The sequence below is a fragment of the Myxine glutinosa genome, chromosome 6 (assembly GCF_964187855.1).
Source record: "Myxine glutinosa chromosome 6, kmMyxGlut1.1, whole genome shotgun sequence".
NCBI classification, from domain to species: domain Eukaryota; kingdom Metazoa; phylum Chordata; class Myxini; order Myxiniformes; family Myxinidae; genus Myxine; species Myxine glutinosa.
In genome coordinates, this window is record NC_136266.1 from 62,396,033 (window position 1) to 62,413,880 (window position 17,848).

Consider the following 17,848-nt stretch of genomic DNA (forward strand, 5'->3'; position numbering starts at 1 on the left):
TCCACGTGCATGGTCAGCAATCCGTGCACGAGTCCCACGTGAAGTGCACGTGCATGGCCAGAAATCCGTGCACGAGTCCCACGTGAAGTCCACGTGCATGGCCAGCAATCCGTGCACGAGTCCCACGTGAAGTACACGTGCATGGCCAGAAATCCGTGCAGGAGTCACACGTGAAGTCCAGGTGCATGGCCGTCAATCCGTGCAGGAGTCACACGTGAAGTCCAGGTGCATGGCCGTCAATCCATGCACGAGTCTCACGTGAAGTCCACGTGCATGGCCAGCAATCCGTGCACGAGTCCCACGTGAAGTCCACGTGCATGGCCAGCAATCCATGTACGCATCCCACGTGAAGTCCACGTGCATGGCCAGAAATCCGTGCACGTGTCCCACGTAAAGTCCACGTGCATGGCCAGCAATCCGTGCACAAGTCCCAAGTGAAGTCCACGTGCATGGCCAGCAATCCATGCACGAGTCTCACGTGAAGTCCACGTGCATGGCCAGCAATCCGTGCACGAGTCCCACGTGAAGTCCACGTGCATGGCCAGAAATCCGTGCACGCGTCCCACGTAAAGTCCACGTGCATGGCCAGAAATCCGTGCACGACTCCCACGTGAAGTCCACGTGCATGGCCAGCAATCCGTGCACGAGTCACATGCGAAACCCACGTGCATGGCCAGAAATCCGTGCAGGAGTCCCACGTGAAACTCACGTGCATGGCCAGCAATCCGTTCACGAGTCACACGTGAAACCAACGTGCATGGCCAGAAATCCGTGCACGAGTCCCACGTGAAGTCCACGTGCATGGACAGCAATCCGTGCATGAGTCAAACGTGAGGTCCACGTGCATGGCCAGCAATCTGTGCACGAGTCCCACGTGAAGTCCACGTGCATGGGCAGCAATCCGTGCACGAGTCCCACGTGAAGTCCACGTGCATGGGCAGCAATCCTTGCACGAGTCACACGTGAAACCCACGTGCATGGCCAGCAATCCGTGCACTAGTCCCATGTGGACTCCACGTGCATGACCAGCAATCCGTGCACAAGTCCCAAGTAAAGTCCACGTGCATGGCCAGCAATCCGTGCACGAGTCCCACGTGAAGTCCACGTGCATGGCCAGCAATCCGTGCATGAGTCCCACGTGAAGTCCACGTGCATGGGCAGCAATCCGTGCACGAGTCCCACGTGAAGTCCACGTGCATGGGCAGCAATCCGTGCACGAGTCCCACATGAAGTCCACGTGCATGGCCAGAAATCCGTGCAGGAGTCACACGTGAAGTCCAGGTGCATGGCCGTCAATTGGTGCACGAGTCCCACGTGAAGTCCACGTGCATGGGCAGCAATCCGTGCATGAGTCCCACGTGAAGTACACGTGCATGGCCAGAAATCCGTGCACGAGTCACGTGAAGTCCACGTGCATGGTCAGCAATCCGTGCATGAGTCCCACGTGAAGTACACGTGCATGGCCAGCAATCCGTGCACGAGTCACACGTGAAGTCCACGTGCATGGTCAGCAATCCGTGCACGAGTCACACGTGAAGTCCACGTGCATGGGCAACAATCCGTGCACGAGTCCCATGTGGACTCCACGTGCATGACCAGCAATCCGTGCACAAGTCCCAAGTAAAGTCCACGTGCATGGCCAGCAATCCGTGCACGAGTCCCACGTGAAGTCCACGTGCATGGCCAGCAATCCGTGCACGAGTCCCACGTGAAGTCCACGTGCATGGGCAGCAATCCGTGCACGAGTCACACGTGAAACCCACGTGCATGGCCAGCAATCCGTGCACGAGTCCCACCTGAAGTCCACGTGCATGGCCAGCAATCCGTGCACGAGTCCCACCTGAAGTCCACGTGCATGGCCAGCAATCCGTGCACGAGTCCCACGTGAAGTACACGTGCATGGCCAGCAATCCGTGCACGAGTCACACGTGAAGTCCACCTGCATGGCCAGCAATCCGTGCACGAGGCACACGTGAAACCCACGTGCATGGCCAGCAATCCGTGCACGAGTCCCACCTGAAGTCCACGTGCATGGCCAGCAATCCGTGCACGAGTCCCACGTGAAGTACACGTGCATGGCCAGCAATCCGTGCACGAGTCACACGTGAAGTCCACGTGCATGGCCAGTAATCCGTGCACGAGGCATACGTGAAACCCACGTGCATGGCCAGCAATCCGTGCACGAGTCACACGCGAAACCCACGTGCATGGCCAGAAATCCGTGCACGAGTCCCACGTAAAGTCCACGTGCATTGCCAGCAATCCGTGCACGAGTCACACGTGAAGTCCACGTGCATGGCAAGCAATCCGTGCATGAGTCCCACGTGAAAGGCCAGCAATCCGTGCACGGGTCACACGCGAAACCCACGTGCATGGCCAGAAATCCGTGCACGAGTCCCACGTAAAGTCCACGTGCATTGCCAGCAATCCGTGCACGAGTCCCACGTGAAGTCCACGTGCATGACCAGCAATCCGTGCACGAGTGCCACGTGAAGTTCACGTGCATGGCCAGAAATCCGTGCACGAGTCCCACGTAAAGTCCACGTGCATTGCCAGCAATCTGTGCACGAGTCCCACGTGAAGTCCACGTGCATGGCCAGCAATCCGTGCACGAGTCCCACGTGAAGTCCACGTGCATGGCGTGCAATCCGTGCACGAGTCACACGTGAAGTCCACGTGCATGGCCAGAAATCCGTGCACGAGTCCCACGTAAAGTCCACGTGCATGGCCAGCAATCCGTGCACGAGTCACACGCGAAACCCACGTGCATGGCCAGAAATCCGTGCACGAGTCCCACGTAAAGTCCACGTGCATTGCCAGCAATCCGTGCACGAGTCCCACGTGAAGTCCACGTGCATGGCCAGCAATCCGTGCACGAGTCCCACGTGAAGTTCACGTGCATGGCCAGAAATCCGTACACGAGTCCCACGTAAAGTCCACGTGCATTGCCAGCAATCCGTGCACGAGTCCCACGTGACATGCCCTGGAGCAGGAGAGATCAGAATCGATTTCGCGCGTTTTGCTCGTCGGGAAAACGCACAGGGCCTGAAAGGTCGACAAAACTCATTAACCATACTTTAATATACGTAAACAAATATAATGGTATTTGAATTATGAAAGAGGAGGAGAGTTTGGGTGGTGATATTAGGTATCGGGGTCTTTCACTTGGTGGTGACACTGGGCAAGACAAGGTAGTTGCAGCAGACCGGTAAATGTGTTTGAACTGGAATTAAATAATTAACTGGATGCGTTGGGGATAGAGGGGTACATCATACATGTACATTGGTAAGTATAGCAGCTGAGTTATAGATCGGTGATTGGATACTTGTGTCATATGAATGTACAGGTAAACGAGGTGTCTGCGTTGTTTGTTCATTCCTCACCTTTCAAACATATCCCCCAATAACAATAATTACAACAACACTCGGTGGAGCGCGTACCTCCGCCAGCCAGGTTGAACAGTTTACGTTTTGTATCCCACTGATAAGCCAGATTTGGATTCGGACCTGAAACAAATCTCATCACCTTGTTCTTGTGACTTAACCAACTCATCGACCAAGTTTTGTCCGAATGCGCCCATAACTTTTTGAGATATCGTGCTCACAAGACAGACAAACAGGGATGAAAACACAACCTTTGGTGTCGGAGGGGAAAATAATAAAATATTTTCAAAATCTAAATTTTTTGGTGTATATATATACATATATATATATATATATATATATATATATATATATATATATATATATATATATATATATATATATATATATATATACATATACGGTATATATATATATATATATATATATATATATACAGTATATATATATATACATATATATACTGTATATATATATATATATATATATATATATATATATATATATATATATATATATATATATATATATATATATATACTGTATATATATATATATATATATATATATATATATATATATATATATATATATATACGTATATATATATATATATATATATATATATATATATATATATATATATATATATATATATATATATACTGTATATATATATATGTAGTATGTAGTATGTAGTATGTAGTATGTATACCACCCAGGGATGTGTTTATTTACCAAGTTCATTGTGGAGTTCTCGCCAAGCTGCTTAAGCACTCGAGCAAGCACTCTATTCGAAACCGTTGATAAGGAACGGCTGGCTTGGCAAGCGCTAGCTAGTTGCTTGCTAACTGAACACATCGCTGCGTAGGTCTATGCTTGCGTTACAGTTCTCATCCTCCCTCACTCCACCACTTCCATTCCCCACAACCCACCCAGGCCATTTAATTAATGTGGTGTTGATGTAGCACAGGCTCGATGGGCCAAATGGCCTTCTGCGTCAAACGTTCCATGCGTAGCCTTGTGTGATCAGCTGGGACAGGATAATACAGGTACGAGGCAGCCAATCAAGAGAGAGAGAGAGAGAGAGAGATAGGTGTGTTCGGGGCCGGGGGAGACATCGGCATAAGACAAGTGCGAGGGGTCACCAGAGCGGCGTGAGCGCAGGTACAGGTTCTTTGTTTTCTGTCAGTTAATGGCGGCAAAAACTCTTCTCCATTTATTTTGCCGATATCCTTCATTATCCTGAACATCATCATCTAGCCGATCCCATCGTAATCACCTCCTTTCTAATGTAATGTATTGTTGCGGACACGAAAGCCCACTGGCGTGGTGACATCATTCCGCGCACCAAGTGGGCGGCGGCCACGTCCGAGGGGTAGGCGTGGCCTCAGGATATACACCGGGCGCGCAGCCCGGAGCAGGCCAGGCCAGTGCAGTGCTACAGTGTCCAGTGACCTCTTGTGAATAAAGACTCTTTTGTTTAACCGCGTTGTCCGCTTCCTCCTTGGTAGCAAGTAAGCGCGCGTAGCACCGCGCTTTAGTATAAAGCCCATTCCAACGACTGACTGACTAACGAACTGAATCACGGAATGACTGATATTAATCATTTAATGTTCGGTACCTTCCAGGTGTGGTAGAAAGGTGAACTTTTGCGCGCCAAAAAAAAATTGGGTTTAAAAAAAATGCCATACCATGTACATGGCGCCTATTTTGAAGAAAGATTGAATTGAAAGAGCCTCATCCTCCTTCTTTTTTTATTTATCCGGACGATCAACTAGTGTTTTTTTATTTGGCCTAAAGTATGTAAAGAGCGGCTCAGTTTTAATAGGTGAGGGCGAGACTACCGGAAGTAAACTGTAACACGTGCCCTTTTGTGGTTTGTTTTCAACGTATCCAATCACGTGACTCCGAGTCACGTAAACACGGGACTGTTGCACGAGTCCCACGGTGACTTGCACGAGTTGACTTGCACGAGCACGAGTTGCACGAGTCCCACGGTCACGGTGACTGTTGTCGCGAAGGGTGCACTAACCGGAAGTTACGTAGTTCCTCGGGCGCCGATACCGTAAAATACTCACGGAGGTATATTTTCATGGCGGTCAATGACGTCATATTGCTTTCGTGCGTGTTAAAAACATATCTCTTCAGGTAAACTGTATTTGGTTTTTTTTGTGTGTACTTGCATTCTAAACTTGCATTCAGTTGTATTTTGCGATGAACGACGACAATGACAACAGAACCGTTGAGATGCGGAAGAGCGCGCGGCGAATCTGCAACACGGATGCGGCCGCTACACGTCATTCTCAGCAGTCACACGTGTGTGTGAAGAGTGCGCGACGAATCTGTAACACGGAAGCAGCCCCTACACGTGTTTCTCGGGAGTCGGTCGGGCGCTTTGCACACGCTGCCGGGTTTCTTCGGAGCCGCACGGTTATATAGGAAGAGTTCGTCAGGAGTCGATCTACTCTCTCCTGGTACGTTTTAACTGTGAAGCGTCAGATTGCAATGCAAATCCAATGACATCGTATTACAAACACAATGCCTTGTTCATTGGTTGATAATTCTATGAAGTAAAAGTTGTTAATACTGTGTACAGTTCTACTTCTACTTCTATTTCTAGTCGCTCACTGTATACAGGACAAGACCATTTGCCATTTGGCCCACCATCACCATGCGATATCAGCAATATTAGTTATTACCATATTAATTTGTTTGTTTTTCTCTACTGATAATATGAATTGAGACGTCAAATTATTGTTACACCCTTCAATGCTGGTCATATGGACCTTTTATCCTGGACCACATGGCATATGGTGGGTGGTTGACATTGAAAAATTTAAATTTGGTATTACTGTACAGTGTACATTGTTTTTTTAGAACTCATCTTCCTCATTAATTTGCTGGCATCAAACAAGGGAGTGAATGTGATGCAGCAGGTACATATGGAGATGTCCTTCGGGGTAAAAAACTTGCAATTCCATCCAAACCATGGTTTTGCTTAAAATTATACATGTGGACCTTCTTGACACAGCTTGGATGTAAACAAAGTAAACTTGACAAAATGCTGATAAAACAAAAGGTGTTTTTGTTAATTAAGTCAGTGTTTGAAAGTTGTTGTCTTCTGCAGGCTATGGCTGAAACAGAAGACTTCGCAACATGGCTACAGTCCCAGGGCCTGAGAAGAGAAACGGTCCAAGTCATGGTCACGGAGCTGGGCATCGAGAGCCAAGAGTTACTCAAAGCATGTACCGAGTCTGATTCTGTGACAGCGGAGCTCTTCTCTCTTGCTAAACAAAAGTTTCCTTTCGCAATGTATGCTGAACTCCTCAGCTTTGTGAGATCATGTAGGGAACTGCGAGTTGTTAAACCTGCAGACTCTGCTCTACTGAACATTTTGTCCTCGATGCTCAACAATGTGAGCCAGGAATTCTCCAGCTGTGCCCAGAAGTTGAACTTCCTGCAGCCTCCATACATGCCTCATGTAAATGACAATGGGGAGCTGGAAACATCCAATGGGAATGGAGGAATTGGAATTGAGATCAGCGACTTCTGCAGCTTCCATATTAAAGAAGAGGCCAAATCCACACAACTTGGTATGAGATGTAATGGATTTTAATTTCTGTGGGGTTATTGTGTTTGTTATTAGTCCCCTACCGGTGTACACCGGAGGGGACTATAGGTTTGCACGCCGTCCGTCAGTCCGTCACGCAAAGAACAGTTTTCCGGACTTTTTTTCTAAACGCTTAATGCTAATGATTTCAAACTTAACACATGGTTTCCTCATGATAAGTTACAGGTCAAGTTCGAACTTCACGACGTTTCAATCATTTTTGACAAAGTTATGGCACTTTGAACTTTTGGAATTCTGATAATTCTGATGATCCTTAACTCAGTGCCATTTTAAGTTTTAATTTCCTTTAAAAACCAATTTCTCTGCAATAATAGGACCGATTGAGATAAAATTTTCACCATAGGAGGGACTCGGTCTGTAGAATATTTTAATGGTAATTATGACGTTACAGGTCACGTGGTTCGGCCGCCATATTGTTTTTCGTGAAAACACGAAAACCACTTTTTCTCTGCAACCGTTGAACAGATCGAGGCCAAACTTTGCAGGCAGAATCGCATACCCATGACGAACAAAAAAGTCAGGGAGCATGACATCATGCGTCACATGGTTTCAGAGTTATGACGTTTAAAAGCATGAACCTTTAAAACTGAGCTCCCCCCTCATTTTTGATCCAATCGAGGGAACAACTTCACACATCTGTTCAGCATCTCAGTCTACTAAAATGCCATTTTGGAATTTGCGATAGGGCACGTGGTTTGGCAGATATCGTTAATTAAACGAAAATATTTTTTTTTTAAATGGATATCTCTTGTTTATTCTAGAGTTCTCCTCAAGCCGCACCGCGCGCCCTCAGCCTCGTCTCGCGAATGTCAAAAGCGCGACACAGTGCGCGCTTTTGGGGAGGGGCGGAGCCAAGCCGAGCAACATTTATATGCACATTGATCATTGATCGTGAACCGGAAAATATAATAAATTACTGATATTTAGCGACTCGAAAGGTTCTTTATCAACGACTTATTTTCTCGTGCTTCTGCTGACCTGTGTGCAAGGTGTATAAATCGAAGTCCCGAGTGCGAATCACAGGTGAGCCCGTCCTGAGGTAATTAGCGATTGGGAACGATTCAGAACCTGTGGGTAAATAACCCTTGGTAATTTCCCCAACAGTTTTCCGGACGACAGACTGCCGGTAGGGGACATGTATTGCAGTGCAATACTCAGAATGCTTGTTTAATTTAAGTAATCTTCCAATACTTTCAGCAAAATTTGATAAGACCTTGAGCAAATGGGTGGTGACTAGGACAACTACAGCGAGTGAAATGAAGGAGTAAAAGTGAGGCTTTGATGATGAGCAATTTTGATCTTGAATTTAAGGCTGTTATGTAGATCCATTTATATGGAATCTGCATTGGTGTTGAGGTATTGAATTAATCATTCCTGGAAGAAATGACAGAATATTCGTTTTTGAAGGCTAACATCAGTCTGTGTCAACATATAAGATAAATAATGGATTTTATCAACTGAAAGTTGATAGGTTTTTGCAGCCATGGAAAATGAGGTTCGGCGAACGTTTTGATTGTTAGTCCTTTGTCAGAGAAAAGGAAATGTAGATGTAAGGGGATGTATGAAAGGTCAAGGGCTGAAGACCAAATAAAGTTGTGCCATTGATCAAGAGATTAATAACAAGAAAGACTAGAACAGCACTCTTCGACGTCACAACGTCGACTGATATGCCTCCGCCCACATTATTACATCATTATTATACTTGTATCAAGTTTGATTTAAAACCATTCAGCTGTGCCCAAGTTAGCACATTTTTACCTGACATGACCTTTGGCCTTTGACCTCGGGACCCCCAAAATCTTATCAGTTAATCTTTACATCATTATACATACCCATACCAAGTTTAAATTGGATCACTTCAGCCGTTCTCAAGTTATAGACCTATTACAGTGACATTTGACCCCAAAATCTAATCACTTAAACTACAATATTATACATACCTGTACCAAGTTTGAGTAAGATCACCTTAGCCGTTCTCAAGTTGTAGACCTATTACAGATTTGACCTTTGACCCCAAAATCTTATCAGTTAATCTTTACATCATTATACATACCTATACTATGTTTGAATTGGATCACTTCAGCCGTTCTCAAGTTATAGACCGATTAGAGACTTTGACCGTAGACCTATGACCCCAAAATAGAATCATTTGATCTTTACAACATTATACATACCTGTACCAAATTTGGTCAGAATCCCATCACTAGTTCACAAGTTATTGCGGTAACAGTATTTTTACCTAACATGACCTCTGACCTTTGCTCTTTGACCTCGTGACCCCAAAATCTAATCAGTTAGTCTTTACCTCATTATACATACCTGTGCCACGTTGGACTTAAGATCCCTTTAGCCGTTCTCAAGTTATCGCAGGAACGAAAGCCGAAGCCGGATGGACGGACGGATGGACAACCTGAAAACATAATGCCTCCGGCGACATCGTCGGCAGAGGCATAAAAAGGCAATTGGGTTAAAAAGATAGAGGAAGATGGAAAGGAAGAAAACAAACAAGGATAATTAAAAAAAAGGGGATTTTTTGTATACAGAGTGAAGATTCATGAAATGGCTAGAACAATGAAGGGATCAGGATGCAACAGAACAAAAGGAACAGTAAAGGGGTTGGGGAGATAGGGGGCTTGTGTGGGGAGGGTTAAACACAAACAAGCAGACTTTATGAACAAAATAGAGGAAGACTTAGATAAATAATAGGCGTGGGGAGGAATGAGGGATAGGGGAGGACATATGGGATGGACAACATGGATACAGAAGGAAACTCTCAGAAAGAAAAAGCTGGAAATTTAAAAGGAGGTGGGCTTGGGGATGAGGGGAAGGGGGGAGTGGGGGGGGGGAGTGGGGGGGGGGGAGGGGTGGTTAATGAGGGTCGAAAGAAATCATGGTTTTCGATGGATGATCTGAAATGGTGGCGAACAGCTGTCTTGAAGACCTGGAGGGAAGAATGAGATTGAAGAGAAGAGGAATAAATAAGTGGAATGTGCAGTGATTCAGGATTTTGTGAGTTTGGGGTTGATGGTGGCCCACTTGCACCTTGCCAAAACCTGCGGGGGTGGGGAGGGGAGGGGGAGAGGGGTTGGACAAAGCATGGAAAGAGCAGAGTGTGCAAGACCAGAAAGGAGGCAGCAGAAGATAGAGAGACCACCGACCTGTCGTCGATGGGAAAGTGATAGGATCATAGACTAGTGTTCCTGTCGTCGATCATAGACATGATCATCGTGAGATTCCAATGATCTTGAAAGCGCTGGTTTACACGGTGTCAAGTTGAGCAAGATGCGAGGCAGGGGTGCCAGCCCAGAAGGGAGAGCAGTATCCATCAATCTGTGGCTGAAGGCCTTGTAGGTGGATAGAAGTTCAGGTGTGCTGAGGAAGGACTTTGTACGATGGAGGATGCCCAGTCCATCCACAGCGTTTGGAGATCAACTTTGAAAGGTGGTTTGCCCAAGAAAGATCATGGCTGAGAGTGAGACCCAGGAGTTGGAGTGACTGAACTGATTCAAGAGGATTATTAATAATGAAGATGGGAGGTTTTGCCAGATTATCCTTTCAGAAAGAGAAAGAGTAGGATTTATCTGGATTGAAAAGCGCATTTCCATGTGTTTGACTCTTCTGATTTTGTCAAGGTCTAAGAGAGAGAAGAGGCTGCTGCCTGCCTATCTGAAGGATTGATGGAGTCATCAGCAAATCGATGAAGGGGATTTTCCAATCAGAGAGATTGTTCATGAACAATAACAATAGGATCCAAAGACTGCTTTGGCGCACTCCAGCTTAAACTGGGAGAGAAAATGAAATAATTCCATTGAGTGCCATACATTCGTTGCCAAAAAATATTTGCACCCTTGCACTTTTTTCAGTGCCTTGTTAATCTCCTGATTTCATGATTTCAGGAGATTTCATCTCCCACCACAGAACCCATGCTTGGCTACAATCTTGTGTCTGACCTCCTCAGACAATTCTCTGGTTTTCTTACTTTTCTCCATGCTCATTGCGGTACACACAGTGACACAAAACAGCAGAATGCCTCCTTTTCTCCATTCAAACTGGTTGAATGAGTGCTTTAAAAAAAAAAAATTGCAGGCACCTGTAACTCACTACAGGTGAGATCATTTCCAAAGTAAAGGAGAATCACCTGCTTGAAATCTAATTATTTTTAACAACTTCTATAAGGTGCCAATAATATTGTCCAGGCCATTTTAGGATTTCTGTGTGGAATAAGTGAAGATTTAGTAATTTTTCAGCTTTTTTTTTGTTTTGTTCCACTGCAAACCAAAGAAATACATATATGGATAAGAAAATATTTTTTAATTTCAACAATTTTCTGGAAGAAATGGTGCATTATTTGAAAAAAGTGCAAGGGTGCCAATATTTTTGGCCACGACTGTATGCTGGCTACAAGTGTAGAAGACGTTAGTAAGCCATGTGGGGAGTTGGCCTTGGATGCTATAGGCAGAGAGTTTGGAGAGCAAGGTGGGATGCCAGACTATTGAAAGCTCGATATATGTCTAGAGACAGCGCTGGTCTCATGTTTGACATTGAGAGCCTCCATCGATTGTTGGGTGAGTAGAAGCAGCATGTCCAAGTGACTTGGTCTGAATCAAAATTTTTGATCTGAGATAAGGCCATTGCAGAAATGGAAGGATTTCATATTAACTGCATTTGAGAATTAAGATAAATTTAAAAAATCTTCCCATATTTCTCATAATTCCACATCTGCTAAGTGTTACTTTCATCACGATTAATGGTATCACAGTTTTATGCATTCTTTAATTTTGTATTCAAGCCTGGTGTTAGCTTAGCGATTCGGATGCCAGCTTGGGATCATAGGATTCTGGGTTCGAATCCTGGTCGATCGCTGAATTAACGCCAGGGGGGTTGACTCGGCTTGTCATCCTTCCGAGGTCGGCAAATTGAGTACCAGTTTCACTGGTAATTCCCTGTGTGTCGTAAGAGGTGACTTGGTGGCAGGAAAGGCATCCGGCCATAAAACATTGCTTCAAAAAGGGGACCACGGTGCCCAAAAAAGGCCAAACCCCCGCTCTGCAGAGAGAAATGGCTTCTAAAGGCGGTTCTTTTTTTCTTTTCTTTAATTTTGTATTCATTTGAATGAATTGTTTTGACTGTGCTTGGGGGTAGACCAAGCGCTCTAAAGAAATAATAAAATTAAGAAAGTGTAAAACATTTGTTATCCTGCGGGGGTGGTATTTGCTTTGCACAAATGTGCCTAATTTCAGGAAAAAAATTATTTGTGCTTTTGGGCGTTTAGAATGCTACCAGCTTGGAAGCCCGTGGTAAAAATACCACAACAGAAAAATAAAAGGAAGCCTTTTTAAAATTGTGCTGGTTGAAAGAGCTAAATTGAGGCATTAGTATGATGCTCCCACATATTTGGATTGATTTGAAGCAACCTTTACTTAATATTTATATATTTCCCATAGGTTTGGAATAATTAGAAGCAACTTTTTACCTAATTTTGTTGTCTCCGAGGAGCATTTCATTGATTCGAGGGGAGGGGAGGGGGTGGGGGAGACAGACAGACAACATTAGCCGATGAAATATAGAGTATTGGGAAATTGCAAAATCGTATTTCGTAACAGCAAATATATTGTGGCGTATTTCTTAACAGCAAAGCAGCAAAAAAAAAAAAATATCTTAGCGATCAAAACAGCGGTCTGTTGCTTTATACACCACACTCATTCACCTTTTGGTCCAATTGAAAAGATTATAATTTTCCCGTATAGCCCTCGAGACAGACCGTAAGGACGGCAATTGTAAGCAAAATTCTCGTCACCGGCATCAGTCAGAGGGAACAAAGAAAACTGATTTTTAGCAAGGCTCGGGTCCCTAGATATGGAAAATGTGTGATAGCAGTGTGTAGCTCTTTGCCTTCTCTGTTTTATCACTCGATGATACAACCCTTCACCTAAGGTCGCCGGTTGCATATATTTCATCCAAAATGTATAGGGTCATTGTCAATTTATGGTGTCGTGTCTAAAGAATGTATACAAGTATTTTCGTCAAAGCTTTGTATTTTGTTTGCAAGAATATAAAATTCCTCATATAATGGTATAAAATTATGAACCATTGATAAATATAATAGCCACAATGAACTTTGAAATGTGATAGAAATAAGCACCCAAACCCGCTCAAAATGAGGTTTTTTCAATCATATAGTTTTACATTTAATTACCTCTGCCAGCAAAGGTGGATGGAGGTTATGTTTTCATCCCTGTCTGTCTGTCTCTGTCTGTCTTTGTTTGTCTGTCTGTCCGCTTGTGAACTAGATATCTCAAAGTTGTGGACGGATTCGGACGAAATTTGGCAGATATGTGTAGCGTATGTGACAAGGACGAAATGATTAGATTTTGGTGAAGATCCGGATTCGGATCTGGATAGAATTTTAAAAGTGATTCTTCACCATTGGAAGATAGGGCCAAAAACAATACATAGCAGGATATCTCAAAAAGTTGTGGATGGATTTGGACAAAACTTGGTGGACCGACCAAAACTTGGTGGACCGACCGGTTGGGTGTTTGACAAGGATGATTCAATTAGATTTTGGTGAAGATCTGAATATGGATTCGGATATGAGAATTATTTTATTTTTTAAGTGATTCTTCACCATTGGGAGATAAGGCCAAAAACGATACATAGCAGGATATCTCAAAAAGTTACGGATGGATTTGGACGAAACTTGTTGGACAGGTTGTGTGTGTGACAAGGAAGAATCGATTCAATTTTGGTGAAGATCCGGATTCTGATCTGGCTACTATAATTTTAAAGTGATTCTTCACCATTGAATGATATGGCAAAAAATGATAGATAGCAGGATATCTCAAAAAGTTGTGGATGGATGATTTTGATTAAATGTGATTCTGTATTGTGATTTTCAGGTCGACTCTCGGATACAAAACGTAAACTTTTCATTTGGCGGAGGTATGCTCTCTACTGAGTGCCGTTCTAGTTACTTAAAGACATCATGCACCCAAATAGCATCATTCATCAATAATTTGTCTCAGGAGCCCTTTCACAATATTTCGATACCATTTGCAATATTATCTGATGTATGTTGACAAGTATGTGCACCATTTTATGCAATGACCCTCAAATTACGATTTTTGGCAATTTTGCAACTGATTTTCACCACTCCTCTGCACCCCTCACTGTCCTCTCCCCCTCACTGTCCTCTCCCTCTCACTGTCCTGTCCACCCCCTTCTCCTCTCCACTCTCTCACCTCGATCTTTCTCTAATTATTAATGGGACCATCATGATAACTTAAAATGTAATGAAGTGGTATGTGTGGCTGGATGCCTGCATCTGAAGCCTTCCAGTCAAAACCCATTGTCTGGACAGCTGACCTGACAACCCACAATTGTAAGCAGGAAAATCATATGTCAGCTCAGCCTGTGCATATCTGTATATTTTGCGAAATGTGCACTTTGAACGTGTACACGTGTGTAAACGTTAAACCTACCGAGTCAATAAGCCTTAACTAGAATGTGTATTTGTCTGCCTCCCCCACTCCCAATATTAAACAACAACCAGTTTGACAGCAGAAATAAATGTAGTAATTATGTTCCATTTATTTTGCAGCTTTAACTGACAAATTAATCCATTATTAGAAAGATTAAAGAATATCTAACTGAGATAGAGTAAAGATGTATACATAGAATTAAATAAACCCAGATTAAAAAAAAAGCGGCATAGCAGATGTGTGCTTGCATTATCATACAGGGTTTATCTTGCTAGATTGGCATGCCGGACGGCTGTTTATTTCATATTTCCTTTGTCTCTATTTAAAAGGCATGAATTTTCGACTAGCTAACAGCTTAGCAAAGTGACCTAATCATATCGGATAATTAATGCATACACCAAAAATCCAATATGTATCTGTGTCTGAAATAACGTTTATAAACAACATGGCGGTGATAAAAAAAATTGCAGGTGCCGCCTCTCCATCCCGCCCAATAACGGAGGGAACTGATCTGATAGAAAGGTGGCATAAACCCCACCCTGAACGGATGGACAGATGGAGACTGGATGTTGAGGCCGGGTCCTTTTATAATATCGATTAGCAATGGAACGTGCACATGTTTACAGATTTTTGTAAACGCTTATAATTTTTACACGGTCACGATTTTTACAGGTAAAATACACGTACACAGTCACAGGCTTAATGCCTGCCATTTTTTCCCCCTATATTAAGCCAAAAGACGTCTTCGGAAGTCTCGTATACACAATCGCCATGCCCTATAACTTTTCCGTTCAGTGTAAAACAACCAAAACAATTGTTAAAAGGATCATCAAATATCTAACTATTGGAACCAATAAGCATCACTTTCCTTGTGAAGGTGAAAGCCTTCAGGCATATAGGCCTCAGGCTTCAGGTGACAGCCAATGGGCCAGTACAATTGCAATTTATCCGTGTTATATAACCATGATTTATATAACCATGATATATATATATATATATATATATATATATATATATATATATATATTTATATATATATTTATATGAACTAGGGCATGCCCGTACTATATCTATATCTAAAATTATATCCCCCCCCTCTATTTACATGAAATGGTTTGGTCCAAAGCGAACGGCTTGCGAGTGGTGACAATCCCCCCCCTCTATTTACATGCAATGGTTTGGTCCAAAGCGAACGGCTTCCGGAGTTTGGTAAAGAAATCGCCATCGCGTGCACAAACGCGCAGGAAAGCGAATGAATCGCAAATTCGTTTTTATTAGTTGTAAAACATAGTTTAACGCCAACATAGTTTGCAAACGTGAAATAAATGAATACGCTCTCAAATGTGCCATCCGAGGCAGAGTGTGCCCGCCACGTTCGGCACACGCGATCGTTCGCTGCTCTCTGATTGGTTGAATCGTTTTTTGGACATAGCTCGGTAAGTAATTGTCCGATTAATATGAAACCTTGAAAAGGCACATCCTCGGGTCCCCAGCAATATACCTGGCAAGTTAAAAGTATATCGGACCCGTGGTTGTCGAGAAACAGCGGTCACAGACAAACAAACGTACAGACAGACAGACAGAGATTACTGGAATTATAGATAGATGAATGAATGATCGTTTTAAGGCCATTTTCCCCACTAGAGTGGGGGTTAGCCTTGTGGGCCCCATGACAATCATGGTTCCCTGTTTTGAGGCAATGTTTTTATGGCCGGATGCCCTTCCTGACGCCAACCCTTGGTCGCCTCTTACGATGCGCAGGGATACGGTGTACCTATTCTAAACCGGGGTACACACCGTGATCATTCATCCCAGCAAGCTGGTACTCAATTTGCCGACCTCGGAAGGATGACAGGCTGAGTCAACCCCCCTGGCGTTAATTCAGCGATCGACCGGGATTCGAACCCAGGATCCTAGGATCCCAAGCCGGCACACTAACCGCTAAGCCAACACCAGGCTATACTGTATATTGTTACGGATCTCAGAGACGGCACTCCCCTTAGCAAGGGGGGGTTAATCCCCTTGGCCTGTTAAGCTGGCCGTCTCTAGTCCTGGTACTTATAACGCTCTTTTGCAGAGTGGAATTGGTCAGGGTTATGGGTCAAGGTGTTCTCCCGAATACCTTTACCAATCCCTCCGCAAAACAGGGAGACAAGTACCGCTTGAACCACGGACAAGATGGTATTTGCCGAGCGGTTTAGCAATCCGCGATTCGAGCCGTTAGCAATTGACTAACCCGATTCCGAGCGTTGGCCAAATCGTGCCACAGGTACTCAATCGAAAGAAAGGACTAAAGCAATCGGGGGAGAATGAAACCAAAAGGGGTAAGAAATAACAGACATTTATTAACTATATACAAAACCAAAACCAAAGAAGAGGAAACGAAAGTAATATACAGAAGAAGAAGAAGAAGAAGAAGAAGATAGACTTAAACAGTCTTATATTACCAACGCCCAGGACAGACAAACAGACTTACACGAAAGGGGAATAGCGGGCAGGAATGACTGGAAGAAGGAGAAGGTCCAGGTGGGACAGCAGGGCTGGAAGGTTCGGGCAGAGGCACAGCATGGAGGTCCGCTCCAGGTCCATGCTCCGGGCTGGAAGCGAACAGCCAGCGGCAGCTTCACGTATTCGTAGGGCTTTTCGAAGCAGCTTGTCAAAGAGCTCCGCGCAGCTTCGTCTCTCTCAGCCAGACCTCACCAAGCGCCGTCTCCAACCCAAGTCGACTCTCGTTCATCTCCGTAAAAAGGCTTCGCGCTGGCGCTTATATTACGTGCTTCCAAATCAATGCGCGCTTCATAGAGCCACGCCCGTGATGGTCTTTCGTCAGCCCTGGTTGGCCGGTAAGGGCTCGCTGGCTCCACCTCTGATGGTGCGTCGACGTGCCACACCTTGTTCTGGTGGCTCCACCCCCTTCTTCCTCGGCTTGACCGCGTGCGCAATGGCGGTTTGGGGCCAACAACCGAATCAAGGCAAGGAGCAGCGAACGCCGCCTGACTGTTACTTTGCGGAGACGATTGGAGGAATTGAAAGGGACCTATCTTATTTGATTAATGCAACGCAGATTCAACTATTGGGAACAGATCATTAACTGAAACACATAATAATGAAATAACTACGGAGAGGTCCTATGGTTCGCTACGTGTTGTACATGGACTAACTAGGGTGCGATCTTTAACAAGCCAATTGGTGGGGATATTTACAGGGGAACATTTATAAGGGAAACATTTACTAAAATTTACTAGTGAAGGTTCTAAAAACCATAACACAGCACCCGTTTTTCCTCTAGGGACGTCTCGGCCCAAAATAACTTTACTTAATGTGACACTCAGGTGTAGTAGCCCTCTACT

General features: G+C 44.5%; 1 protein-coding gene across 2 annotated transcripts in view; it reads left to right on the plus strand.

Annotated features, from left to right (window-relative positions):
- Window positions 1-4,448: 4,448 nt before the first annotated feature.
- Window positions 4,449-17,848, plus strand: part of LOC137429857 (uncharacterized) — a 44,717-nt gene continuing 31,317 nt past the window's right edge. Inside the window, exons 1-2 of one of the 2 annotated variants that reach the window (XM_068120167.2) lie at window positions 4,449-4,550; window positions 6,514-6,979. In XM_068120167.2, the coding sequence (XP_067976268.1) occupies window positions 6,517-6,979 (463 nt within the window). In that variant the 5' untranslated portion in view covers window positions 4,449-4,550; window positions 6,514-6,516. Of the gene's footprint in view, window positions 4,551-5,438; window positions 5,861-6,513; window positions 6,980-17,848 lie in introns of those variants that run through there. The other variant, XM_078779938.1, reaches the window with a different exon arrangement.